The sequence below is a fragment of the Talpa occidentalis genome, unplaced genomic scaffold (genome assembly GCF_014898055.3).
Source record: "Talpa occidentalis isolate TD23 unplaced genomic scaffold, MPIMG_talOcc4v2.1 talOcc4.15, whole genome shotgun sequence".
In the NCBI taxonomy this organism is placed as follows: Eukaryota; Metazoa; Chordata; class Mammalia; order Eulipotyphla; family Talpidae; genus Talpa; species Talpa occidentalis.
In genome coordinates, this window is record NW_023601543.1 from 82,082,166 (window position 1) to 82,109,696 (window position 27,531).

The 27,531-nt window shown below is 43.3% G+C and overlaps 1 protein-coding gene across 1 annotated transcript in view; it reads left to right on the plus strand.

Annotated features, from left to right (window-relative positions):
* The window catches only part of ACE2 (angiotensin converting enzyme 2), a 43,529-nt gene that overhangs the window by 11,629 nt on the left and 4,369 nt on the right, over positions 1–27,531 (plus strand). Inside the window, exons 3-16 of the mRNA XM_037513124.2 lie at positions 2,543–2,636; positions 3,315–3,458; positions 4,753–4,853; positions 6,496–6,598; positions 8,686–8,783; positions 11,244–11,413; positions 13,857–14,083; positions 16,389–16,533; positions 19,107–19,205; positions 19,908–20,030; positions 20,412–20,590; positions 21,856–21,914; positions 24,945–25,045; positions 25,841–25,957. Coding sequence (XP_037369021.1) covers positions 2,543–2,636; positions 3,315–3,458; positions 4,753–4,853; positions 6,496–6,598; positions 8,686–8,783; positions 11,244–11,413; positions 13,857–14,083; positions 16,389–16,533; positions 19,107–19,205; positions 19,908–20,030; positions 20,412–20,590; positions 21,856–21,914; positions 24,945–25,045; positions 25,841–25,957 — 1,760 coding nt within the window. The remainder of the gene's footprint in view (positions 1–2,542; positions 2,637–3,314; positions 3,459–4,752; positions 4,854–6,495; positions 6,599–8,685; positions 8,784–11,243; positions 11,414–13,856; positions 14,084–16,388; positions 16,534–19,106; positions 19,206–19,907; positions 20,031–20,411; positions 20,591–21,855; positions 21,915–24,944; positions 25,046–25,840; positions 25,958–27,531) is intronic.

The following is a 27,531-nucleotide window of genomic DNA, read 5'->3' on the forward strand; positions in this document are numbered from 1 at the left end:
TTCTGGTCTGCATGGAGGAGAGGGGAATGAGAGACTTGGCGCCCTGTGCTCCATGTCTGCTGAGACAGTTAGGGCTCTGTTAGGGTTCTTGTTTGTTTGGGTCTTTGTCTTTGACATACAAAAATGACTATATGCTGCTTATATATCTAAGGTGATTGGCTGAAAGATCGGCCAGTCATTGATTTTGGTTTTTTGACAGTCGTGTTTGGTGCATGTCAACCTCTTTGTCAATAAAATCTCCCGATCTCTTCCACTCTGAATGCTCTCAATGATGCCTTTTCAAATCCTGTTCTTACATGGGTCATTTTTCCAGCTTGAAGAAAGCCTAGATTCGTCGTTGTGAAAATGGCACCTCTTAGCCCATCTCTAGTCCAAGAATCAGCAAAGTTTTTTGGTCAAGGGAGGGTAATAAATAGTCTAGGCTGTGTGGGGCATGGCGTCTCTGTCCCGCTGAGCGAACACTGCTGTGGGAGTGGGAAAGCTGCCATCGCTAATACATGAACGCGTGGTGGTGGCCGCGGGCCAATAAAACTTTACAAAAACAGGCAGCAGAGAGGATATGGTCTGCAGATCATAGTTTACAGACCCTTGATGTAACCTAATGAAATATTTTATCTAAAATATTTGGCTATTTAACATCAAAGTCTTTCTGAGTAGCTTGTCCTCTGGAACTCTGTGTACTGATCTGCATTTATAAAAAGAAAAATGCATGATAAGGAGGGAGATAAAACCATATGGCGCATATCTTCCTACAAGTTCATATTTATTATTCTACATTCTTTGGGCCCAATTATCCAACTAGCTATTAATCCACTTTATCTTATCCATCCCATGCTGTCCCATCTTTTCACAAAAACACCATGGGAAACCTTGCTCGTTGTTCTGCTGTTAGAATACGGACAGCCTGGTCTGGCCTAGGTGGAATCTGGACATTGTATTTTGAAAAGATCCCCAGAACATTCTGATGTGTGGCCAGAATTGAAAACCACTGACATGCACCTAAGAGCCTGACGTGTTTGGGAAGAGGCGAAGCTCAAGGGTGCACGAATTCAGTGCACAGTTCAAGGAAGAAGAGGCGACGGAGGGGTTTTGTGCCATGATAAGGACTTGGCTTCATGCCTTTGGATTGTGGGATCTCATTGAAGCTTTAAGCATGAGATCCAGTTCATGGGTTAGGATAACCGCTCTGGTCGCGGAGTGACAAACTCACGGAAGACCAGCAGGAGACGGGGAGCAGGACAGTTCATCCAGTGCCTCCTAAACGACCCAAGCTGAGAACAGGTCCTTTCCTTCTTCCCTTCTTTCCTCCTGCCTCCCTCCCTCCTTCCTTGTTATCCTCCTGTCCTCTCTCCCTCCCTCCCGCCCTTTCCTGCTTTCTTATCAAGTCCATTGAAGACATTTAAATTCATTGATCAGATGCTCAGCTGTCATGGAAACATCAAATTGCCTTTACAAGTTTATAAACATTTATTCCCTCACTTGCTGAGCTCAGCACAGAATGGAAACACTTGCTGACTTGCTCTGTCTGTGGGCCCTACCCTGAGTAGCACTGCTTTACTCTGTTACTTCTTTTTTTTTTTTAATTAAAGATTTATTCATTTATTTATACAAGCACTGGGTACAGTCAGAAGCGCGGGAGGGTGAGAGAATTCACCAGAGCCAGAGCGGGGAGCAGAGCAGGCAGAAGGACCGAAGGACACTGCTGAGGGGAGCAGCGGGCGGCAGGAGAGGTCTGCAGGCTGCGGGCAGCCTCGCAACCCAGCGCTCAACCGCTGCGCCACCGGGGAGGCCCTACTCTGTTCCTTCTATTCTCCCTTACCTACTGGGTCAAGCTGAAACTCTTAGCATAGCGTGGAAGGACCCTCACGATCAGGGCGCTGCTTACCCTTCCACCCTCCTGCCCTCCTTTCCCAGAGCAACACCACGGCCCCAGTTTCCCTGAACACGTCATCTCTCTGTCAAATGCAGCGCCTTTCCTAGCCACCTTCCATCCTTCGGGCTCTGCTGTCCACCTCCCTTCTCTCCTTGACCAGTTCTTACTTCTCTTCAAAGACAAAGCTCAATGTCCCCGCCTCTCCGAAGTCATTCCTGAATGGCACTAGTTGGTGACAGAGCACTTTTCACTCTGCTGTTCAGTTGCTGATTTCATGACTTCGTCACTGTGCCGTGACTGTGGGGTCCTTGAGGACCAGTGTCGTGTTCACGTCCACATTGTCACAGTCTGCGATATAGTGGGTGTTCAGGAAATGTGCACGCCTTGCAGGCTGCATGCATTTCTCTCTGTGTGTGCAGACGAGATATGTTCCTGGGATTTTGGTAGATTTGGTTCTTTCCATCACGGCACATATACTTTATTATGTGCTTTTCAGGATGTGCTAGTTAATAGTGGGGAAGCTTAACTGAGGTATCACTATAGAAAAGGAAGGTGTGAACTGTGTATTTTGAAGCATCAAAAACCACGTGGCCCCAAGGACAGCTTTACCTCAGCATCCCCGTCAGCACATTTTCCCTTTCAACATTGCTTGTCGCCTTCGCTTTGCAGTTGAACACAATTCTAAATGAAATGAGCACCATCTACAGCACTGGACAAGTTTGTAACCCATCTAATCCACAGGAGTGCCTTTTACTTGAACCAGGTAAGCCTTTCACTTTGAGCAGTGATTATGATATCCTTTTTACTCCCACATTTTAAAAATGAGATTGACCTTAGATGATGCTGCTGTGCCTTTCAGATGGCTAATCCAAAGATCAGATGATCCCAGCTATGTGTTTTAGCTGCTCTTTACAAAACCTCATGGTAGAGTCTGTCGCATTCAAGAAATTTAATTTCTTGTTAAGTGATTTCAATGGCTTATTTTCTCTGCAGAAATATTTGAGAAGTATAACAAGAAAGAGGAAATGAATGACTCGGGAGATTTCATTTAATAACTTTATGACCTTGATGTCTGCCCGTCTTGCTTTTACTTTTTTTTTTTAAGATTTATTTATTTATGCATACAAGAGCTGGGGTACAGGCCAGAGGGGTGTGTGTGGGGGGTGGGTTGAGAGGATTCACCAGAAACAGAGCGGGGAGCAGAACAGGCAGACTGACCGAAATACACTGGGGAGGGGAGCAGCGGGTGAGGCAGGAGAGGTCTGCTGTGCCATGTGGGTTGCTCCCTGGCCAGCTGGGGGATTGAACTCGTGCTGCAGAGGCTGCGGATTGCTTCATAGGTTGCATCTTAACCCCCCGGGGCCACCAGGGAGGCCCTACTTTTTAAAAATTATTGTAATTGTTCACAAATAAAAATCTTAAAATGCACGTTTATTGGCAGGTTTGGATGAAATAATGGCAAACAGCGACGACTACTATAGGCGGCTCTGGGCTTGGGAAGGCTGGCGGTCACAGGTCGGCAAGAAGCTGAGGCCATTATATGAACAGTACGTGGACCTGAAGAACGAGATGGCAAGAGCTAACCGTAAGTTCCCGGCCCTGTTCCTGAAGCCGCTGTGGGGCTGTGGTGCTGTGTCTAGTGAATGACCAAACCTGTGCCCTTGCTCCAACCAGTATCTCTAAACCTATGGCCATCTCTGGAACAATCCAGGGTGCCCATCTCAAAGAAGAAACTATTGGGCAGTAAAGAGCTCAGGGATGAGACTCAACTACCTGGCATCAAATAAATCAGTTGTGGGGGAAGGTCTCAGGCCCCTAAGGGGTCCTGAGGTAGTTTGGGGGTTAATACGGGTTCTGTTTCTCAGAAATGATGGGAGACAGGGAGACGTCTCTCGCCTGAACTCCCATCCGGTCACAGTTCTTCTCAACGTTCCTTTGTATATTTACCTCAGAGTGATGTCCCAGCAAGAGAAAAAACAGGTTCATTTAGTCTAGAAACCCATTATTTTCTGCAATTGTAATTATAACTCAAATCATATGGTCATAAAAATCTTAACATGAGGAGGAATTTCTTTATCTCTGAACTTAGTCTCCTGCCTGAAGCCATGGCATATCAAGTGCTTCATGCTTGGGTGATTAGCTGCCTCCTGGGTTGAGTAAGGAAGAATTTTTTTCATGTGTTGTTTCTAAATGTGTTAGGCCATCACTTCTCAAGCCGTAGGCAAGCTGGAGCCGGTAGCTAGTCATCATAGCCTTCCCTCCAAATCTTTATTTCTCTCCACATCTTCATGATCATCCACTGCCAATGTGTCTGTAAAAATGAAAATTATTAAAATACAAGTGCAAACTTTGTTAGCCAATATACAAGCTCTTATTTCCTGATAATGAGATGCTAAACCAAACCCACAGAAATGTGCTGTGTGTAGATATAATTTGCAAAGAAACACAGGCCCTCCTCGGCAATGTCTAAGATAAATTGGGTTAGATTTGAAAATAGAAGACCATGAATAAAAATAGAATTTTAAAACTCAGAGATCCAAAAGACACTAACAACCTACGGAGAGAGTAGAGACCCAGGCTTGGCACAGTAGGAATGACCTTGGACAAATGATTTAGCCAAGGAAGAGCAGGCTGTTGTGTGCAGTTTTGTGGGTCTTCTGCTTATTAGATGAGACAGTGCATTTAAATTCCCAGCACAGTGCAAGTGCTTAGCAGACATCAGTGAGTGTTATTATTCACTTGCATCCCTTTGAGTTGCTATTTAGGAAATAAAAATGTGACAAATTTTTGGATTGTTTTTAAGCTCCCAACAAGGCTAATCTATGTATATGGTGATTTATCTCTCTTTCCCTCATGGTCTTTCTCCTTTTAAAAAACAGAGTATGAGGACTATGGGGATTATTGGAGAGGAGATTATGAAGCAGATGGCTACTATACCCGCAACCAACTGATGGAAGATGTGGAACGCACCTTTGCAGAGGTAAGCAAGAAGGTGTACACAGAGACTGTGGAGGACAGTGCACAGGAGGCAGACAGTGGCCAAAGATTTTCTGGCTTGTTCTTACATGGAGCAGCCATCCCCAGGTCTCATAGTTAAGGACTGTTAGGGCTTGAAAATATTTTCAGGAATAATAGGGCAGCTCTTATAAGTGATGGGTATTGTTCTGCTTTTCTTCCCTTTTTTCAGCCACTGACCAGCAATTAGTGATAGCAAGCTTATAAGAAGGAGAGATTGTCAGGAGGAAGGGTCTTTCAGAGCATAAGAAGTGGTCTCTGGGGCTGTGTCTTGTGAAGACTTTGCTCCTTTCCTTCGGACAAGTGCTGCTCTTGTTTCCTCAGCCTCTGCCTTTAAGGGAAGGAGAGTCCTATGAGCAGAAGTGTGCCACGCCACTTCTCAATGTCCCCCTCTTCTTTCTGGTTGACTCCCATGTCACCCCTTTACCCCTGTGCCTTCAAACTTCTCATGTGAAACTACTGTCACAGGCATAGTTGGGCAGCGCTATGAAAAGTGGAGTAGGACAAACAACCACAAAAGATTTGAGTAAGGACATCATCAAAGAAATTATGCAAGTGGCAAATAAGCACGTAAAAAGTTATTAGGGAAATACAAATTAAAATCATGACCAAACCCACTGTGCATCCACTAGTGTGGTTGTGATGGAGAAAGACTGACAATACCAAGTGTTGGTGAGTATGTGGAGAGGTCGGAACCCTCAGGCAGCGCTGACAGAAATGTAACATGGTACAGTCACTTTGGGAAATGGTTTGACAGTTTGTTAAAGTTAAATACACACCATATGATTTAGGCTTCCGCCCATAGACATCTGTATGAGAGAAATTGGAACATGTAGCTTTACAAAGACTTATCCATGTGTTTTCATAGAAGCATTTATTCATCATCGCCCCAAACTGTAAACAGCCTCGGTCCATCAACTGGTGAATTTTTTCATGAGATACTAGAGGAAGCAAATTCTGACATAGTCATACCATGAAATGTTACTTGTAGCTACTGATACATATAATAACATAGATGAACCTGAAAAATATTATGCTAAGTGAAAGAAGCCAGACACAAAGGTCACCTATTGTGTGAATCCAGATATAGGAAATGTCCAGAATAGACAAATCCCTAGAGACAGAAATCAGTTTAGTGATTACCTGGGGCTGGGGTGGAAGTGGAATGGACATCAAATGGTTGCAAGCAAATTTTCGATAGAAATGTTGTAAAACTGGGTGGTAGGGATGGTGGTGGCCCAACAATATAAATGTACTCGTCCCTATGAGACCATACAATTAGAAATGGGTGATTTTATGGAATCTCAGTGATAACTTCAATTTAAAAACATGATGTCAGTAGCAGCTTAAAAATGAATATTTACTGCATCTGTTTTCATTTGGGGACCTTTATTCCTCGAGGTGTGTTTATTGTTTTATGCTGTGAAACTAGTCATCATCAGTATCTGGGGAGATGGAATGAATGCTTTCAAACACTTCAGAATATTTCAGAGGAGAAGTCAGAATTTAGGGAAATTCTAGTTGTGTAAAGGAACTACTTCTAGTGTTGAGCATTTGAAGATGGAGGAGGATACTCTTACTTTTACACCTTTTCCTGGGGTTTTCAGATTAAACCACTCTATGAACACCTTCATGCCTATGTGAGAACAAAATTGATGAAGACCTTCCCTCATGTCAATGCTACTGGATACATCCCTGCCCATTTGCTTGGTAAGACACTCTTGGAATTCTTTGTATACGTTGCTCTTTGCTATTCCCACCACTAAAGTTGATTTTTGGGGTAAGGCTCAGCATAACACTTTTGAAAAATTCTGTGAATCGAGTTAGTAACATGGAATCACATTTTGTAAGTGCTTTCTGCAACAGAGAGCATTGTAAATCACTATTGGATTACTTTCTTTTATACGTAAAGAGTAGTCATATTGGCCAATTATCACAAAGGATAAAGGGGTTACTTAGGATAACTAGAAAAAGAACTCCAAGTTCAAATGAGAATGGAAATGGGAAAGTAATTTTTACTATTTAAGTTGGTTGATTAAGCTCATGAGGTGGAGTTTAGGATTTCAGTATCATATTGTCAGAGAAGAGAAGTTTGGTGGGCTGGGGAGAGGCAGGGATGAGAGAAAGACTTTCTAGAATTAAGGTACAGCCTGACTGAAAGTGCTGTGAGTTCTTTCTAAATTACACCAATTACTTTGGCGGAGAAGTACTTGGTTCGGAATCCTGTGAGTCAGGAGTGAAGTCTATCATGAAGAAAGATGCTGAGCTTAGGCTCAGATGCAGTCTTCCAAAGGTGTTGGATTCGTCATGGAGCCTTTGTAGGCCATGCAAGACAGATGTTAATTAAACTTATTGTGATAATTTTACAATATATATACATATCAAATCATTATATTGTATCCCTGAAACTAATTTAATGCTCTATGTCAATAATGTTTCAAAAAAACCTTAAAATTGAAAAGTAAGTTGGTTGGATAACTATGAACAAGGCCTGCCCTCCCTTCACCGAATCTCCTGATCGCCCTCCAGAGAATGGTCACCTTCCCCTGCCTTCTCCTTGTCCTAGATACTGAGGCCCAATAAAGTATGTGTTTGAAAAGTTCATGTCATGGATATGTAGCTTTGTATGAAAACTGGGCTAAGTTGCTTGTGGCTAATTCTCCACAGTAAAACGTGTCCTTCAGCAGGACCTCACACTTAGTTCTGCTAAATTTTATCTCTTAAAAAAAAAAAAAAAGAGCACATCAGACTACTCCAGTGTTGCCCCATTACCTTGGTGCCAGGTTCTTGTCTTGCTATGAGATTGACTCTCTCTTCTGGCTCCATTTTCTCTTTAGGGAGCTCTGACGCTGGCATCAAATTTAGCATTTGTTAAAGTATCACCCTGCTAGATCCTACAAAAGAAATTTAAGTTTTTCATGTTTTTTCAAAATTTTCTGAAATTTGTATGAAGCTACATTTCTGAATTTCTTGATTGTTTCTAAAATGTTTTGAGTTTTTTTTTTTTTTTTGGTGGGACCCTCGCCGGTGGCCGGGGATCAAACTGGCACTGCAGAGGCTGCGGGCAGCCTCACAACCCAGCGCTCAACTGCTGTGCCACCAGGGGAGGCCCTAAAATGTTTTGATTTTTACTAGTTTTTGGTTAATTTTTCAATACACATATTTTGCACTTAAAAAAAAATCACCCTGCTAAACATATTATTAATAGTCTGTAACAAAATTAAAACTTATTACTAGTGAGAAATTCCTAAATGATGATCCTATTGTTCTCTCTTGATTCCAATAGTAGGGATGAGTAATCATTTATTTTGTCCTATTTTGTCCCTTGCTTGGTGGATTATGTAATTCTGTTTCGAATTAATAGTAATTATGATGTTTCCTAATACATCGCACCTTTGAATAATAATCTGAAAGGGGAGAAATTGGGTAATTCCCTAACAAGTTTTACCTGCCCACTTAATTTCTTATCATTTTAACCATTGAAAGGAGATTTTTAAAAGAACATGCTGAAAATTTAATTTTTTTATGAAGGTGACATTGGTTTAGAACACTGTGATTTGGGGAACTAGGTTTACACCTCCTCGGATGTATGTCACCCCCCTCACCCCCCCCCAGCACCACCAAAGCACAGGTTGTAAATTTTAGAGAGAAGGAAAAGAAGTAGTGAAAAGGGAGCACAGAAATGAAATGAAATCTAGAATACTGTGTGGCCTGTTCACCGCTTCTGCCTTGTGTGCTATGTTAAATCAGGTCTCTGTGCCTGCTGTTTGTCATGAATTAACTTTTTTTTTTAATAGGTGACATGTGGGGTAGATTTTGGACAAATCTGTACCGCTTCACAGTCCCCTTTGGAGATAAACCAAACATAGATGTTACTGATGCAATGGTGAACCAGGTAGGAAAGAGAAACTTTGAACACCAACTCTAAATCCTCAACTTCATTTCTTTTTGTGCCATCCTTCCCTTTTGCCTGTGAAACCGTGTAAATCAAAATGTTTCAAGTGAGTTAAGTTTGTTCCTTATGTAGCTACCTTTTCTTGGGAAAGTAACTTACACCATCAACTACATCAAGTACCTTGAATGACGGGTATGGTGTTGATCCTGCTGAGAAATATTTAAAATAGAGATCACCTGAGGTTTCCATTAAGCAATAACATGTCAAATTTCAACTGGTTTGTATCACTCTTTCCAAAGTTCATCATTGCTAAGTCATCAGCCATTAATCTCTAAATAGCATAGCTAAAAATAGTATATAACTAGTAAAAAAAAAAATCTCTAAATGAATAGTAAAGAAGAATATCCTTAGATTTTTGCCTATTAAAAATCATCATTATTAAAAATATTATGAGTCTTTAAAATAAAATTTAAATCACCTTTTGGTTACCATTTTGATATAATTGTTGTGCTTCTCTGAAGTCCCTTCTATTGAAAAAATCAGAACATAGTCATAATTACATTTCCTTCTTTATTCAACTAAAAGTCTCTATTTCTGGGAAGAACTCATAATCTTACCTTAGCTGTGTAAAATCTCTTCATATAGTTGGACCATAATTAGTTGACTATTTTTGCATTGCTAGACTTTCGTTTGTTAACAGTTTCAAATCTGTAAGTAGCAGTACCATGAACATCTTCCCACACGTCACATATTCCTGGGAAAAGTCCACTGCAGAGTAAAAACATGGACCCTCAGGGCCCCTAGGAGACTGTCAGGACAGGTGTTTTGATAGTTCCCTGTTGTAGGTGAGGACGCTGAGGTTTGGATCAATGACTCACACAAAGACATCAGTGGCAACCAAAGTTTGAACTCAGAACTCCTAGTATTTTCAGTCTGGTTTTCTATTCATTCGTTATTAATCAAACAGATATTAAGTGTGCTTACTAGTCTACACTCTTTGAATATGTGCTCATTCTGCTCAAGTATGCCATACTGATTAACACCCATATTGCCTGACATTAAGCCTTTAAAGGTAAATGATACCAAAAAATCCATAGTCTCGTTCCCTCTTTTATATCCGCAAGGCTGACACAGGAGAAAAGCCAGATCTGGCTGGTCTTTGAGATCAGAGGAAGTTTTCTGTGTCTCTAAAAATGATTTAAAAACTTCGTTTGCCTGATGTGGGCCTTATCTCTAAAGAAGCGTTGGTCAGCTTCAGGGACACTGGCTTCCAGAAGAGTTTGCAGGGTAGCAGACACCTATTGCCGCCCCTTTCCAGTTCTAGAAGTTTCTGAAAATTTAGATTCCCATACAGACTTCAAAGCCAAGGCCCAATGATCCATTGTCTGCTGGGTTACATCTGTCCCTTTTTGGTTCCCAAATCCCACAACTTCATGCCCACTTTATTGTTTGTGGCTACCACTGGGCCTAGTAAGGGCCCTGCCCCTTGAAGGAGCTCAACCAACAATCATTGGCTTGAGTTGAAGAGGTGTGAGCAAAGAGAAGGTTGTTATTTTTATGTCTTCACTTGGAATATAAAGAATAAAAACAAAACACACAACCTCACCTTGTCTACTGCTAATATTTTGGTGTATTGCCTCATTAACATTAGCCAAAGAAAGTGGTTTATATATTCGATATTTTCACTTATTAATTTTTATATATTTATATATTTTATTAATATATTTTATATATTTTATTAATTTTATATATTTATACATTAATTTTATAAATTTATACATTAATATTTTCACTTATTAAATTATGAAAGTGTCAATAAAATTCTTTATGAATCTAATTTATTTAGATTTTACATTCCACAAATGTGTCATTATTCGTTTACCCATTCTGGTGGTCGTTTCCACTTTTTCACCATTGAAAGCCATTTCAGGTGTAATTAGTTGACCTAATTTCCGAGAATTTCGTAGGTTAATTCCCTAGAGACAGGATTACTGAGACAATGTTTTATTTTTATTTTTTTTTTTAATAGAGGCATGTTTTATTTGTTTGTTTGTTTGTTTGTTTGTTTATACATGCACTGGGTACAGTCAGAAGCGCGGGAGGGTGAGAGAATTCACCAGAGCCAGAGCGGGGAGCAGAGCAGGCAGAAGGACCGAAGGACACTGCTGAGGGGAGCAGCGGGCGGCAGGAGAGGTCTGCGCGCCATGTGGGACCCTCCTCCGGTGGCCGGGGAGCAGCCGGGGATCGAACCGGCGCCGCAGAGGCCGCAGGCAGCTTCGCAACCCAGCGCTCAACCGCTGCGCCACCGGGGAGGCCCGAGACAATGTTTTATTAACACTTTGAAAACTGTCTACACGTCTAAATTTCCTTCCTGAAACATCATGTCTCTGTATATATCCAACAGAAAGAATGCTGCTACTGTGATGCTAGAATTAAATACTGTTTTTTCCCTCCACCCAGGGCTGGGACGCACAGAGGATATTCAGAGAAGCTGAGAAATTCTTTGTGTCTGTGGGCCTTCCTAGTATGACTGCAGGATTCTGGGAGAACTCCATGCTAACTGAGCCAAAAGACGGCCGGAAAGTGGTCTGTCACCCCACAGCTTGGGACCTGGGAAAGAACGACTTCAGGTAGTGAGGCTGATACTTACATGGCTGCCGCTAACGTGAGAGACAATGGGGCAGGGCAGAGCATTCCTTCTCGGCTTCTCTGAGCACAGAAGAGATAAGTGAACTCTCGTTGAATGGAGGCTTGGAGTCCATGAGCGCACACCTGGGTTTTCTCAGCAGGGGATTGCCAGGAGGCCCTAACGGGAACCTTGATACCATTTGCCTCATTTGAAATTCTATGCACCCCCTAGAGTTGCACAGTCCTGGGAAGGGCAGTGCCTACCTTTGGGCAGGTTTGGCACTAAGGATCATGGAGAATGCATGTGTGACTCAGGCATTGAGTCTCCCTCTTGTGAGCGAGAATGGCAATGGAATAAACAAGCTGGGTGAAGGAGAGGAAGGACACAGAGAGGCACACAGAGAACACGCCACGGAAAACCACAAGAGGCGAGGGTAGCATCGGATAGGGCCCTCAGGCTGGCGGGGGAATTGGGCTTGAAAGACAGGAGGGTTTGGACAGGCTGAGCCTGGAGCAGGACACCAGGCTGGGAGAAGAGCAGCTACGAGGGCAGACAGGCCAGGCCTGGCAGTGTGCAGCGGAGAGAGTGGGCGAGACTAGAGTGAAGGGCATGTGAGGAGGCGCCTGCGTGAGGCGGTGGAATGACCACAGGCTTTGGCGTCCCAGGTGTGTCGCCCAAGGACTAGGTAGCCCAGAGTAAGGTATTTTCCTTATCTATAAAGTGGAAAAGTAGGCTGCACACTTGTGTCTTAGGTTGGGGTCCCCAGCCTGACATGGAGATTCTTGTACAAGTGTGTCGTTGGGGACGCTCTCAGGTGAAGGGGACTGAGGGAAGCAGGATGGCAGGGAAAGGGTTAAGTAAGGATGAGGTCTCCGCTGGAGCCTTGCCTCAGCCTGATCCCATGGGGGCTCTCGGGAGCAGGATTCAGGTCACAGTGTTGGTCTCACCTTGAGAAAAGGGGACCGGCCTGTTGTCCCGCAGCCCTCATATTAGTCAGTAACCGCTTGTGGACTGCCAGTGTGGGGGGCCATGATGTCCTGGCTGAGGCATCTCCAGGTTGGCCCAAGGCAGTGAAGAGGGAAGCAGCTGTTGGCCTTTAACCACTCAGGCAGCTGGGGGATGGGTGGATCTGCCCCGGTGAAGAGGATCCGGGCAGGGTCCCAACAGCGTCTGCTGGAGTAGGGACTGGCCATCCCTTTCTGCGAAGGCCACATAGGCAATAGTTCCGGCTTTGCAGGTCTCTGTTGCAGCTCCACAGCGGTACCCTCGCGGCACGACAGCAGTCAGAGACCATACATACCAAGTGGGCGAGGCTATTCCCGTGAAATCTTTTTTATAAAAACAGCCACAGGTCATAGTTTACTAACTCCTGTGCTACGGTGAGGGCTTAAAATGATTAAGTATGTGTAGGTTTCCTAGCACAGGACTTTACATAAGTTGACATTAAGTATATAGTAGGTATTGTTATGTTTTGAAAAAGAGTAGAGAAAAGCCAAGTTAGAAAAGCAGGTCACACAGGGATATATAAAGGATGCTGAGTTCATTCATGAAAAAGGAGGCCTCCGTAAAGGGTATTTAGCAGGGGATGGCATGGTTAGAACAGTAGGAAAGTTAATTTGAGAACTCACAAAAATATGACCCCTACAACCCACCTAAGGACACTGCTCTTGCCAAGTTGGAAAGGACAGACACACAATTGCCAGATGCAGGCCTTATTTCGTTGGGCCACAGCAGCATTAGAAACACTTACAAGTTTTCTTTGAAATGCTATTTTTCATTAACTTCTGTATTTTCATCCCCCTCTGGATTTCTTTGACCTTTCTCTCTGAACCATCTTACCCTTTCCACTCTAGGTACTGAGACTTCCGCGGGCTTTGTCTTTGGCCTCTGTTGCCATTCTGCATCTGCCTGCTTCGCGGGCCATCATATCCGCTCCCTGCCTTAGTGTGGATGATTCCCAAATATCAATTTCCAGTCCCTTCTCCTACTTCTCTGTCCTGGTTATACCAAACTGCAGAGTCCTGGATGTCACATTCTTTTCTCAAGCGTTCAACCTGGACTCAAGCAGTCAACATTGGCTGCTTGAGAACCTCGATGAACCTTGACAGGAATGTCAACATCTTATTTCTCCCTGCCATCTCCCTGGCAACTCCTGAATGTTGATCAAGGTCAAGGTTGTTTGTTACATCCTCAGTTATGCCCTTCTTGGTGCTTCTAGAAGGCTCTGCCTGCATTTACTCATTGTTATACACAAGGCCATGTCTACTGATCACTTGTACAGGATTTGCCTCAGTTTGTAGTAGAAGATTCTGCTTATCTTTCTGTTAGTCTATAAGCAGAACGGGATTCAGCTCTGCCCATCACTTTATATCAAGCACCTCAGTTTATAGGACATAAAAGGTAGGTACTCATGATTTATCTTAATATTGCCTAATTTTGTGCAGGATCAAAATGTGCACGAAGGTGACCATGGATGATTTCCTGACAGCCCATCATGAGATGGGCCACATCCAGTACGACATGGCATATGCTAAGCAACCCTACCTGCTAAGAAGCGGAGCTAACGAAGGCTTCCACGAAGCTGTCGGGGAGATCATGTCACTGTCTGCAGCGACCCCAAAACACTTGAAATCCCTAGGCCTTCTGCCATCTGACTTTTCTGAAGACTATGGTAAGGGCATTTTTTCATGGTTTGCTTTGGGGATTCTTTAGTCTGATGTGGACACAGGTATTCATTATCATGCACACAATGGATTTAATTTTTGCCACATAAATTGTGAAGAATTTATGGGTAATGAGGAATTGTTGTTGCATAAATTTGTTTTTTATGTGTATGTCAGCCCATCCACACCTGTGGTTTTGTGTCTTTGAAAAGGGCTTAAGTGAGGTAACTGAATGAATGATGTTGAGATGTTAAGAAACACCTAACAGGTTTTTTCTTTTAAATGCAGAAACAGGCCCACAGAACAGAAATAGTTTGTTCCAAGTCACCCAGCCAGTTAGTTTCTGAGTAGATCCTCCTGATTCTAGGTAAAAACTGCCGAAAATCTTAGAGCTGGAACAGATTCTAAAGGCCATATTCAGAAGAGCAAACTGAAGATGAAAGGGAAGATGACTAGTCCAATGTCAAGATGCAACATGGCAAAGCTGAACTAGAACCCTCATCTATACAATATACAAAGCGAAGTGTAACTTGAAATTTAGGAATGCTTAGAAGCCAGGTGGTGGACTCTCGAGGTTGGGAGGGGCTGAAACGTGTCATTCATCCAGCGGAGGCATGAATTTGCCCTGAAGATCCATGCGGGGCTTCAGCATCTTTGCCTGAAGCGGCCTGCTCCTCTTGGGGCAGATTGGATCTGCTGGAACAGGCAGTTGTTCACAAGATCCAGGTTCTTCAGTGAGGACGCCACAGCTTTCGATTCTTTGTCTTGAAAGGCGGCAACTTAGAGCCAAATAGGTTCTCTTTTGTATATTTCTCTCCCCTTATTTTAGCTATTTGGGACAAAAACATCAGGTCCACCAACTGGAACGGTTGGTCAGTGAGGTCAAGGTCATGAGCCCCACCCTTGCACGCGCAACTCACTTTGCCTTCATTTCTGGCTCCAGACATCAAAGTAAAGCCATTTATCATGTCTGAAAGAATGAACAGAAGCTCAGACCCTGTGAATAATAGACCGATAGTGGCATCCTCCCATTAGGGGGCAGCGAAGGAAAGGGTCATCAAGTTAATTAACAGACAATTACTTGTTTTATTATTTAACAATAATCCCTGACAGCAGTGTTCCCTGTTTGAATCAGTAAGAGCACCAGACATGGTTAAAGCACTGTCTTAAAACACTCCTGTTTCTTTCCTTGGCTCTGCCCCTGGTTTGTGAAGTTGTGAACAAATAAATTGCTTCATTCTTTCCCTCCCTTCCTCCCTCTTTCTATCTTCCTTTCTTCATGCAAAAATATTTATCCAGGGCCTCCCTGGTGGCGCAAGGGGTTAAGACACAACCTATGAAGCTGTCCGCAGCCACTGCAGCAAGAGTTCGATCCCCAGCCAGGGAGCTACCCACATGGCGCAGCAGACCTCTCCTGACTCGCCCGCTGCTCCCCTCAGCAGTGTATTTCAGTCAGTGTGTCTGTTCTGTTCCCCTGGTGAATCCTCTCACCCCCTACACCTCTGGCCTGTACCCCAGCTCTTGTATGAATAAACAAATAAATCTTTAAAAAATATTTATCCAGCACATGGATAAACAGGCAAGGCATTTCCCCTAGACACTAGAGGCACAGTGTTGCTAAGTAGATAATCTTCCCCGCTTACATTTCAAGGGGCCTCGTTTGTACCCTAGAGGTGAATGCTACTGCCTTTCCACATCACTAACAAAGTAAATGGGAGAGCCTGTTTTGTTCAAGCATTTGAAATCTGGTAGGGAAGATGGCAGAACTTGTAAAGTACACTGTACTTCTCGTTGCCCAGTGGATGGCTTCCCTCTGTCTTTGTTTCTTCCTCCCTGGTTTACTGCACCCCCCCATCTGTTTACTATTCATCTATTTCATGAAGGCCCATGGAGGGCACAGTGTAGTAGACACTGGGCTAGTGAGCCTTGAATGAGACATAACCGTCACTGTCTTCATGGAGCTTATAAGAATAAACAGCATGACTGCGAAAGAAATGAATTAATCCTAATTAGCTCTGATAAGAGGTGTTCAAGGATGACAGTTGAAACTAATGAAAAAATGAGAATTGGTGTTTCTTATGGATTTGTTGTACCTGTTCTATTCAAGGCTTTAGCCTACTCTAAATCCCTTAACAGGAAATAAATATATACATGTTATTATGTCGACTGTACTATTTCTCACACAATCCTAGATTATAATCTTACAGTAAGTATATCTTGAGGAATTATATCTTGAAATTAGGAAATTATTGAACACAAAACGTCCACTGTCAGTCTTACCTTAACACTGATCCATTTCCACTTTACTTTCAGAAACAGATATCAACTTCCTACTCAAGCAAGCACTTACCATCGTGGGAACACTTCCATTTACTTACATGTTGGAAAAGTGGAGGTGGATGGTCTTTAAGGGGGACATTACCAAAGAAGAATGGACGAAAAAGTGGTGGGAGATGAAGTAAGTCAATGAATATGCAATTAGTAAAATGTTTTTTCATGAGTTTGCTCTTTATTTGAAAGCATTTGGCTGGCCTTTGCACGCACACACACGCACGCACGCACATGGGTCTATCATATCATATCACACACAATACAGCATCTGTATTTTATACCCTAATGGCATCCTGAGCCACTAGAACTCCAAGCAATGGCTGATGGGACTTGGTGGATAAGTGCTTCAGTTTCCTTGCCCTCAGTGGGATAACTGAGGTGAATGCTCACCTTCAATCCTAGAGTCCCTCGGTGGTTTTGGTGACTTGGTTGAGAATGCACCTTTGGGAGGCTGCTTTCCTTTCTCTCATTTCCTCACGCCTTTGCCAATGTTTCCGGGGATTGTTTTCCAGGAGCTTGTCTCCGGCTCTGCTTCTGTGGGAACTCCATCTAAGATACCTAGGGTTGGGAATTCTCTGAGAATTCTTCATAGTTAGAATGACGGCAATTTCAATATCTAAATCTTAAAATCCAGTGATGTGGGTTTAAATATGTGGAAACAAGAGAGAAGAGCATCCCGACTAGGGAAGCACCATCACAGCACACACACTCGCACCCTCACACTAACTGCTTCCTGTTAAAGTCTTCATTTGGGTGCTTCTCCTCAGATGGCATTTCCTTGGCTCTGCCCTCCATCCAAGCAGGGCCAGACAATACAATGTCTCATGCTTAAGCTTCTTAAGGGTTGGGTTGCCCATTAGACCATCATCTTATTTAAGACATGATTTATTCATTCATTTATTCATTTACTCTTTGATCCATTCCCTTAACCAAAAACACTGAGCCCACATTTTTGACAGGACTGGAGAGCCCATGTCAGTCCTTTTGGATGTTCTCTTTGACTTCAAAGAACCTTTGGAATATGGAGGGATGTGGAAAATGAAACCACTGCAGCTCCCGTGCTGTGATGGGAGGGCATGAGGATCCACGTGCAGCCACGGGGAACCCAAAGCCCTATCTGGGGGCCAGAGGAGGATAGGCATCCCATCTGAGCCTGGAGGAAGATGTGGAGGCTAGCCAGGTTTGTGTAGAAAATTCTAAATGAGAGAGAGTCTGGCACGTTTGGGCAACAGAGAATTTCAATAGTTTCAGCACTTCATTCTTCATCACTGCATCCCCAGTGCCCTGCCTGCTCCCTGCCACATGAAAGTATGAAATAAATGAGCTTGGAATAAAAGAATTCCAGGGCCTCCCCTGGTGGCGCAGCAGTTGAGCGCTGGGCTGCGAAGCTGCCCGCAGCCTCTGCAGCACCGGTTCGATCCCCAGCCACCAGCTAGGGTCCCACATGGCGCGCAGACCTCTCCTGCCGCCCGCTGCTCCCCTCAGCAGTGTATTTCATCAGTCTGCCTATTCTGTTCCCCACTCTGGCTCTGGTGAATTCTCTCACCCTCCCGCGCTTCTGACTGTACCCAGTGCTTGTATGAATAAATAAATAAATCTTAAAAAAAAAAAAAAAGAATTCCAAAAGAAGACAAAAAGGGGAGAAAGAAGGGAGAAAAGGAGAGAAATCTTTTCCTTACCATCTATTAGACTCCTCTCAATGACATTTTTATTAGTTTCTATTATTCTTCCTTTCTGTAATGAAAACTTACCTATGTAACATCCAGCCCCATATCCATAGATATACGTCAGGGCCACTCTTTTGCTAAGATTTCTTTAACAAATCCTACTTGGGAGGAAAGGGCAGCATGTCTAACTGTTTCTGGTGTTAGAGTATTACTGAAATTGTGTCTATAACAATCTCACCATCAGAAAAGACAAATGTATAAAGTTTACACACTGTCAAATACTTGGGTTCCCTACGTTGTTTCCGATTGAATTAATGTTTGGAATCCTCTTACTTTATTTCTAGAGATGCATGGACTCAAACCCTTAGCACATTGATTGATACATTAATGACTCCACCAGTTCAAGTAGACTTGAAGCCTTTCCTTAGTGTTAGCCATATTAGGCATTGTGTTTCGCAGGGGAGCTGTAAAGGTGACTATAAAGATAACAGCACCCACTCTAGGAGCTCAAGTCCCCAGGGCAAGTCCTGGGTGTACATAATTATACAATGGAGAGAAATGACAAAGGAGGCAGTGCAAGTCAGAGTTGGCTAGAGAGCTGGAGGGGTAACTGGGCTGGAAGGTGAGTGTGACCAGGGGCAGGCCTCACAGAGGAAATGATCTCTGAGTGAGCCTTAAAGAACAAGTAAACTTTCTAATTTACAAAATTTTGTGTTCCAGGAGCGTGTAAAGTGTGGGGCCGGAGAGGAATGATTAGGACTTCCGCCGTATGTTTGTGGCTAGGCATTGCATTGTATTAAATTGGTGTTTTGAAGACACAGCTGTTGTCCAACAGTATATTCCACCTGAATTAAAATGAGTACAAGATAGCCACGTAATGAGCCTTATTCTGTGATTTTTTACACTGCTTCTGTTTTGCCTGATGACTGATTCTAGTATAGATACCACTGGCTGATGGAAATGCAACAGCTGCACGCAACCCTACCTGCTCAGGATGGCTGAGCCACGACTAATTTATCTTTCCCTCCCAAAGGCGAGAGATCGTTGGCGTGGCGGAACCTGTACCCCATGATGAGAGCTACTGTGACCCTGCAACTCTGTTCCACGTTGCCAACGACTACTCATTCATCCGGTAAATGACAGTTTTCTTCCGCGGTTCCATTGCTGGGGGTGTGGCTAGCTGTGTGATGGCAAAGAAAGAGGGATCTATGAGATGAGGACTATTATTACTTCCTCACCCTCCGCCTACCTCCCCCAAACCTCAAAAGAGATGATCAGTTTCAATTCAGTTTTACTCAACGCCAGTTGTTGTGTTAAATAAAACACGCATGAGAACTTTTCCCCACCCTCAAGGAGTTTACAGTATCCTTGGGAGAAATAAAAAAGATTTTTATTTGTCTTTTTATGTGGCAGAATTCAGAGTGACTGATAGAGCATTTTTAACCTCAAGACCAAAAGCCTGTGTTCTTCATCCATTAGCTGCAGATCTTAAATTTTCTGAGCCTCAGTTTTTTTTATTTGTAAAGTGGAAATAATATCATTGACCTGCTGTAAGCATCAAGGTGCATCCTAGAAATGCAAGCCTGTAAATCTGTAAAACACGAGACAGGTGCCGGCTAACCTATCACAAAAGAATTCTGTCTTCTTATCAGCTGATACAAAAATGAAGTAGGTTATGATGAGTCTGTAGAGCTCGTGTTTGAGTCTTTCTGGAGAAAGAGATTTTCCTACTATCTCTTTGGTTACTTGGATCTCAGAATGTCAATCTACGCCCTCCTGTCTGACTCTGCCTCAGTAACCAAACATGGGCTACCTTTTTGGGTCTCTTTTACAGGTATTACACAAGGACCATTTATCAGTTCCAGTTTCAAGAAGCCCTTTGTCGAACAGCTCAACACACAGGCCCCCTGTACAAGTGTGATATCTCAAATTCCAGGGAAGCTGGGAAGAAGCTGCTGTAAGAAATGCTTCAAAATGTTGAGCCTCCCTTACTAGTCAGTATTGCCTGGGTTTGAATTTGATTTCCTTGTTGTAGAAGGAAAAGGTTTAGCCTCAAAATACCCTGATCCACAAATTAAATGCGTGTTTTGTGGTCCTGCAGGAACCTGGGAGGGCTGGACAGGCCACCTGCTCTCCCCACATCATGACAGTGGAGTTCTCTTTCTAGTCATTGGAAGGGCAGGGAGATTGAAGGATGAATATGTGTCTGTTAACACGCGTTATTGTCTTATCTGTCATGAATACCCTTAGCCAAGTCCAAGAGGAAAAAAACAGACTGATATGTACCTATGGAATCCTGGCAAAGGTCCTGAAACTACCTCCCCCTTTTTTCATGTAGTGAAATGCTGAGTCTTGGAAGATCGGAATCCTGGCCCTTGGCACTGGAAAAAGTTGTAGGAGAAAAGACTATGAATGTGAAACCACTGCTCAACTACTTTGAGCCTCTGTTCACCTGGCTGAAAGAGCAGAACAAGAACACTGTTGTGGGATGGAACTCTGGCACAGACTGTGCTTTCAGTGAGTACCTCCAGACGACACGTTTCAAATGGCTCCCCCGTCTTCCCTGGCTCCAGTCTCGGAGCTGGGACACAGCAGTGTCTTCCCTCACTCGATCCTATGTCTGACAGTGCCGTGGTGAGCAGCTGCCATTTTGTCAGGAGGAAACACCACATTACAATAGTTGATCACCTGCTGTATATCAGGGGCAGGGAAACTACTCTCTCTCTCTCTCTCTCTCTCTCTCTCTCTCTCTCTCTCTCTCTCTCTCTCTCTCTCTCTCCTGCTTTATCAGCCCCATGTTTTAGAGAAGAGTCTAATGCTCTCCAACCCACTGTCCCGCTGTCCTTGGATTCTACTTTTCAAGAAGACCAGTATTTTTATCTGTTCTGCTTTATTACCGCTTCTTTCTGGCAGCTGCTTCCCCATTTCTAAGCCTGTTTATATTGTTATTTCTTTACTGGTCGATTTCAGGCACTTCTTGCTGCTCTTCCCCTCCCATACTCAGCCGCCCAGTAGAACGTTACCATACCTTTTAGCAAAAATATCACCAAAAAAAAAATCATCATTATCCTTGCAAAGCCAAGTTACATACTAGTTATTTTATATCCTGTCTTAGGTAGGTTTTTGTTTTCTCAGAGTTTCTGCTCTATCTCTTTTTTTTTTTTTCATGATTTATTTGCTCTCTGCGTTGCATTCATTTTTTCTAACTATTCCAACGGATCTATTCTTTTCAGTCTCATTTTATCTAAAGACTTCCCTCTTGCTCCTATCTCCATCTGGACAACAGTTTTCACCCCCTTTGCTGCTTTCCTGGGTGGAATCCATTGCCCCCTGGATTCCAAATCATCTTGCTTGGCTCCCCTCATGTTTTGCTGCAGCCCAGACTCCAAGTTGAGCCTCTAAGTGATTGAGCAAGAGCACGTGGGGTTGGAGGATCTACTGTTACCCAAAGTGGCTTTAACTGTACCTTGTCTTTCGTTCCCCTTGTTTTCAACTTGGTGTGTGCTTCCCACCCTCTGCTGGAGCTGAATCCCAAGCCCCTCTGGGATTCTCTGGTGCCTTTTGGTCTGTCCTGCCTCTGTGTACATATGAGGAGGCCATGCTTGCCTACCTCTTGAGAAAGCTCAGTCACTTCTCATTTCCCAAAAGAGTGTTTTTACCTTTTCTTTTTTATTCCTTTACTATCACTGTAGTGGGGTCGGGGCGGGGGTGAGAGGGAGGAAATAAACGCGCATGGTCAGTGTGTCCTCTGTAACAACGATCTGTGATTTCTCTTTAATCAGATTCCGAGCAAAGCATCAAAGTGAGGATAAGCTTAAAATCAGCCCTTGGAGATTCAGCAGTGAGTATTCTGGACAGTGTGTTCTTTACCCTCCCATGTATTCCCTCAAGTGGACACAATGAGCCCTTTCCAGCATGGCCTAAAAGGGGAGAGGCCACATGGCAATCTTAGAAACTATAAGCCCCAGGTTATGGCCTTCAGTTTGAGGGGATTTTAGTAACATATCCTTGACTGGATTGGCTCTGTCTGCTCTTTTCCTTGTTAGCTAGATGGTGCTATGAATATTAATGAGAAAACATCCAATCTTAAACACCAAATACCCACCCTCCCAATTCAGGGGCCACTATTCTATTCAAGAGAGAGGGATCTGATTTTATTGTGACTGTTTTTAGAAGCAGTAGAGATAATTTTGTTTTGTTTTGTTTTAGTCAATCAGCTATATCCTGGAAGCTTGTTAAAAATGCAGAATCCTAAGCTCCCCACTCTTAAGATTCTGCTTAATCAGAATCTACCTTTTCACAAGCTCCTTAGGTGACCTGTGTGCATAGACAAGTGCAGGAAGCTTCCCAGTCACCCCCTGCAGCTGGCTGCCATGGAATCACCAGGTGCTTTCAGCATATAAGTGCTTGGGCCCACCCCGAGGGATTCTGACTTCATTGCTCTGGGGTGTGGCATCGAGAGCTGGGCATCACGAGGGAAGGGCTCCCCAGCTGATTCTCATTCAGCCAAGTTTGCGAAGCCCTGCTATACCATTGCCTTTTGGGATAACAAAATGCCTTAAAGAAAATCAAGTTACTTACACCTTCAGGTGAACAATTAATCAGCTATTGCTTTTCCCCTAGGTATCCAGCTTGAAGAAGTCTTGGTTTGGTTTTGAAAAGATTTACGGAACAGTTTTGTTTGCAAATCTGTTTTGATTGGGGAAGGAGAGGAGAAGCTAGTCCAGGGGGTGTGGTACCCTGAAGGCTTTGCAGAATTTGAGGGCAGCCTGCTTCTACTGGTTAAAAGTCAAAGTTCAAAACTGCAGAAATTTATTTGCATTGGACAGATCCAAAGATCGCATTTAAGCTCCTTACTTTTCTGGGGAAGTTAAATATTGTCCAAGGCACATAGTGTAATTTTCATAGATAAGTAAGACATCTAAATATAAATGACATTGTAGGAGTAAAAAAGAACACTTGAGAAATAAAAATGGAGGTGCCTCATTCTCCAAATTCTGGAAGTTCAAGTTCCTTTTTCTTAACAATCATTGAGTGGCAGTGGGATTCTCTTTCTGTCATACTTTTATTAGCTCTTCTTTGGTCTAATATATTTTAATTATAATTTGGCAGGACAAGATCTTTTTTGATCATCTTTCTTGGCATTTATCTCTATGTTCTCTTCCTAAGCAGTGAGTGACAGTTTTCAGAGGGTCTGCTGGTAGAACATTTGAGGCCAATTCACTGACTAACTGGCTGCCTTGATGAGACCGGAACTGTACTTATAGTATGTCTACACATCATGGCTGGGAAATCTGCTCAGTTTAAGCTAGTTCGTGGCAAATTGCTACTGGATCTTTGGCATTATGTTGAGAACTCTGCCTTCTTTTTTTAATATAAAAGTGGCTACCAGAATATTTTTAGTAGTAATAGTAACATTAATCATTATTACCATAAAAGCAACTTCCCCAAGCCTGAGTTATCCCAAGCTGAAGTTAACGTTATAATATTTTTGTGAAATCTTGTAATTGTTTTTCCTGAGCGAAAGGAGAGCTGCAGAATTTGTGCCATTCATTGATCTCTACTGCCGGCCACTGGAGGGAACTGTGAATGCAATTTTTCTTTTCAACATTTTTTTATAGACTATGCAAATGCATAAGCTAGTTGTTAACACTGAAAAACAAGAAAAAATTACCTTGTTATTTACAAAATATTTTTTCTTTGAACCTCAAATTTCCTTTTCTTTTACACGTTACACATCTAAGAACTTACTATAAAAATAGTATACAAGGTATATTTGTCTACAAGATATGGTTATTTTAACTAAAACCCATGATTCATATGACTCCTATCTGTAAATCTCCCTGCAGGGTGTTTATTTCAGTTACAACAAACTAAAGTACAGGTTTCCACCACTCTCTCCAAGTAGAATCGTTCCTATTTGGGGATCTAGTAGGATATTTTGGGGGGTCTGGGAACACAAGTACCATTAATTTATATGAAAAGATGTTGAGTGCTCCCAGACCCAAGGAATAAACTGGGATCATACCAAATAGGAATGTGTTCCTTTTGCATAGTAGGGCGACCCTGTGAAAGGATAAGCGACAACCCCCCTGTAAGGGGCAGGAACGGGCACGGAGCAGGATCTCTATGACCAGAGCAGACGGGGTAAGGAGGAGAGAGTCCTGGAGCCCTCAGTGGCTTTTCAGGCTTTTATTGGGATTTTACTGAGTACACAGCAGGCAAGGATGCTGGAGATGCCGGGGGCTGGCAGGCCTCTCAGCCCCAGCAAGTCTTCACTCTTTCTGGGCTCTCCGGCCTTCTCTGGTGGTCTCTGCTTCTCTGCTCTCCTGTGGTTCTGCTCTTCCATTCATTCTGCTGCGTCCCAGTGACACCACTTTTATAAGCTCAGTCTTAGCCCAGGTGAATCCCATCTACCTGTGCCTACACCCTACTCTGGGTGCCCGCCTTCAGGCATGCATTCAGGACCACAAGGATGTATCATCAATCCTAATGGCAGGAGGGCAGAAAAGCCTGATACATTTTTTACCTTACCCTACACCTCATGTGCCCCCAATGTTTCTGAAAGCATAGTTAGTTGCCTGAACAGAGACCAGAACAGCAGAAGCACTACTTGTGAGCATGTTAGAATGCAAACACTTGGGTCTCATCTAAGACCCTCTGTGTTGGAAACTCTCAGGGTCTGGCCCAGTACTCACTGGTTCAACAAACCCTCCAGGTGTTACTGATGCACACTCAAGTTGAAGGTCACTACCTTAAAAGCAAGGATCTTTGGAATAATGGAGTATTAAAAAATAATGCTTGTGGAGTATCATGTTTGGAATGTATCCTGTGATCCCTACTGAGCTGTGTTTTTCTTCTGAATTTGCAGTATGACTGGAATGACAATGAGGTGTTCTTGTTCCAGTCATCTGTTGCATATGCCATGAGAGAATATTTTTTAAAAGAGAAAAAGGAGGAGATGCTTTTTGGGTGAGTTGATTTGCTCTCCAGTTATTTCAGCCAGCACTTATTCAAATAAAATTAAGAAAAACCTCCTAATAACATTAAAGCTTCGGTATCCCAGAATTAGGGCCACTCTATATAGGGGTAATTATAACTTATTTGACCTGTAGATTGTTAAGAGCATCCTTATTGTTAAATGTCAATAGTTCTCCCCACCCACCCTCTCCTTTTCTACCTCCCCCTCTTTTTCCCTCCCCTAAACACCCTCAACACTGAATGGAAATGGCAGAAATCTCTGCCTTTATTGAGCTTATGTAGAATATCATGTATATATTTATAAAAACCTGTATATTATATAGTTATTAAATGTTTTACATTAAAAAATATAATTTCTAAGTTATCAAAATGGCATAGTTTTTTAAATCATAGACTACCAGAGACCATTTATATATTTATGTTTTAATGTATGTGCATGTGTGGCAATTAACGTGTGTGTGTGTGTGTGTGTGTGTGAAATATAGTAGAATTACATGGTGATGAGAACAGGGAGAAAAATGCAACAGGAAAGGGGCTAGGGAGTAAGTGTGTGTGTGTGTGTGTGTGTGTGTGTGTGTGTGTGTGTGTGTGTAATTCAATTTTAACTAAAATGGTCAGAAAAAAACCTCATTAACATTTGAGCACATATGTGAAGCGGGAGAGAGCCCCGAGTCTCCCTCCTTTCTCTGTGATCTGTCCCCTAGTCTCCAGTTCACCAGCAAGAGAAATCTCTGTTTTTATTGTGTCCTCTGTGCCCAAGGAAACAATTCCTCTGTGTCTCCACAGGACCTCCAATGTGTGTATATTTAATAGGACAGCAAGAGTTTCCTTCGTCTTCACGGTCACTTCACCTTCGAACCCGTCTCAAGTCATTTTAAAGAGCGACGTGGAAGAGGCCATCAGGTGAAACAGCTTATATAAGGGCGAAGGGGTTAACAAATGCAACCATAACGCTAATGAACGTGCTTCGTGTACCCTTGCTGTGGGCCAGCCACTGTCCTGAATCTTTTGCATGTTTTCCCTACATCTTAAAGCTTCGGTTTTAATTCTAGGAGGTTCTCATAGTCAGGAAATAGCCATGATTTGGGTTACTCCAGAGGCAGGCCCTTTCACGAGGATTTGAGTGTAAGCAGTTTATTGGGAGGTGAACTCAAAAAGCACCGATGATAGAAATGTGACAGGAGGACAGAGGATGGAAGGCAGATAACAAACGACACGTAAAGGGCAGTTGCCACTGCGGGCAACCCAAACTCCATTCTTCTGGGGAATTCTGGGAGACTGTAGAACTTGCACCTGAGTTGTCCCTTCAGAGCTGGGCTATTTATTCACCACCTCCCATGAGTTGTTGGCTGAGAACTACGTACAGGTGGCAAGAGTTCCCCAGCACTTCCAGCCTGCAGGTAGGGCAGGAGCTTGTGGTCTGAGCATGCGCACAGGCCCACAGGTTGAGGCAACAGGTACTGGCTGAGGAAAGTCTCACCAGCACACGTGGGCAATGATCACTACAGAAGAGACATGGCATGTCTGGTTCTAGGGACTTTGATGGAGGATTCATTAATGAACCAAAGCCTGAAACAAGGTAGGCAAGACTAGGATTCCTTAGATGTTGGTTAGCCTCCTTGCTAGAGGAGGGCCTGATGGGTGGTATTTCAAAGGAACAGCATGCCCAATTTCCCTCAGCTGTTTCCCAAAATAGCAAGTGTGAAAAGTGATATACAGTTCCCCAGTCACTTAAAAAAAAAAAAAAAAAAAAAAAGAGGCTTCATTTTAGTTTTGTCCCTTTGCTTTTTTTTTTTTTAAAGATTTATTTATTTACACAAGAGCTGGGGTACAGGCCAGAGGCATGGGAGGGTTAGAGGATTCACCAGAGACAGAGTGGGGAGCAGAATAGGCAGACGGACCGAAAGCACTGCTGAGGGGAGCAGCAGGCAAGACAGGAGAGGTCTGCCGTACCATGTGGGTAGCTCCCTGGCCTGCCAGGAATTGAACCTCTGCTGCAAAGGCTGCAGACAGCTTCACAGAGCTGCACTCAACCTGCTGCACCACCAGGGAGGCCCTGCTTTGTTTCTTTATATTCCATATATGAGCAAGGCCATCTTGGTATTTGTCTTTTTCCATCTGACTTATTTTGCTTAGCAAATCTTCTCCCGTTCCATCCATGTTGTGAATGACAACCTTTTTTTTATAGCTGAGTATTAAAGCAAAACAAGCCTAAATCTGACTAAAGAACTAAGGTGGGGTGGGGAGCAATGGACTGTGGTGGAGAACGACGGGTGCCTTGCTGGTGGATGTGGTGTGGTAACAATATCTGAACAGGTGCGAACCTGTACCCATAAACCATACAGTGCTATTAACTTACAATACTTAAATAAAATAATTAAAATTTAAAAAAGAAAAAAGTTTAAGGTAACCACTGCTATGGGGACGCTCACTCGGTGGCCCTCTTGAATTGCTAATCATCCTCGAGGCAGAAAGGC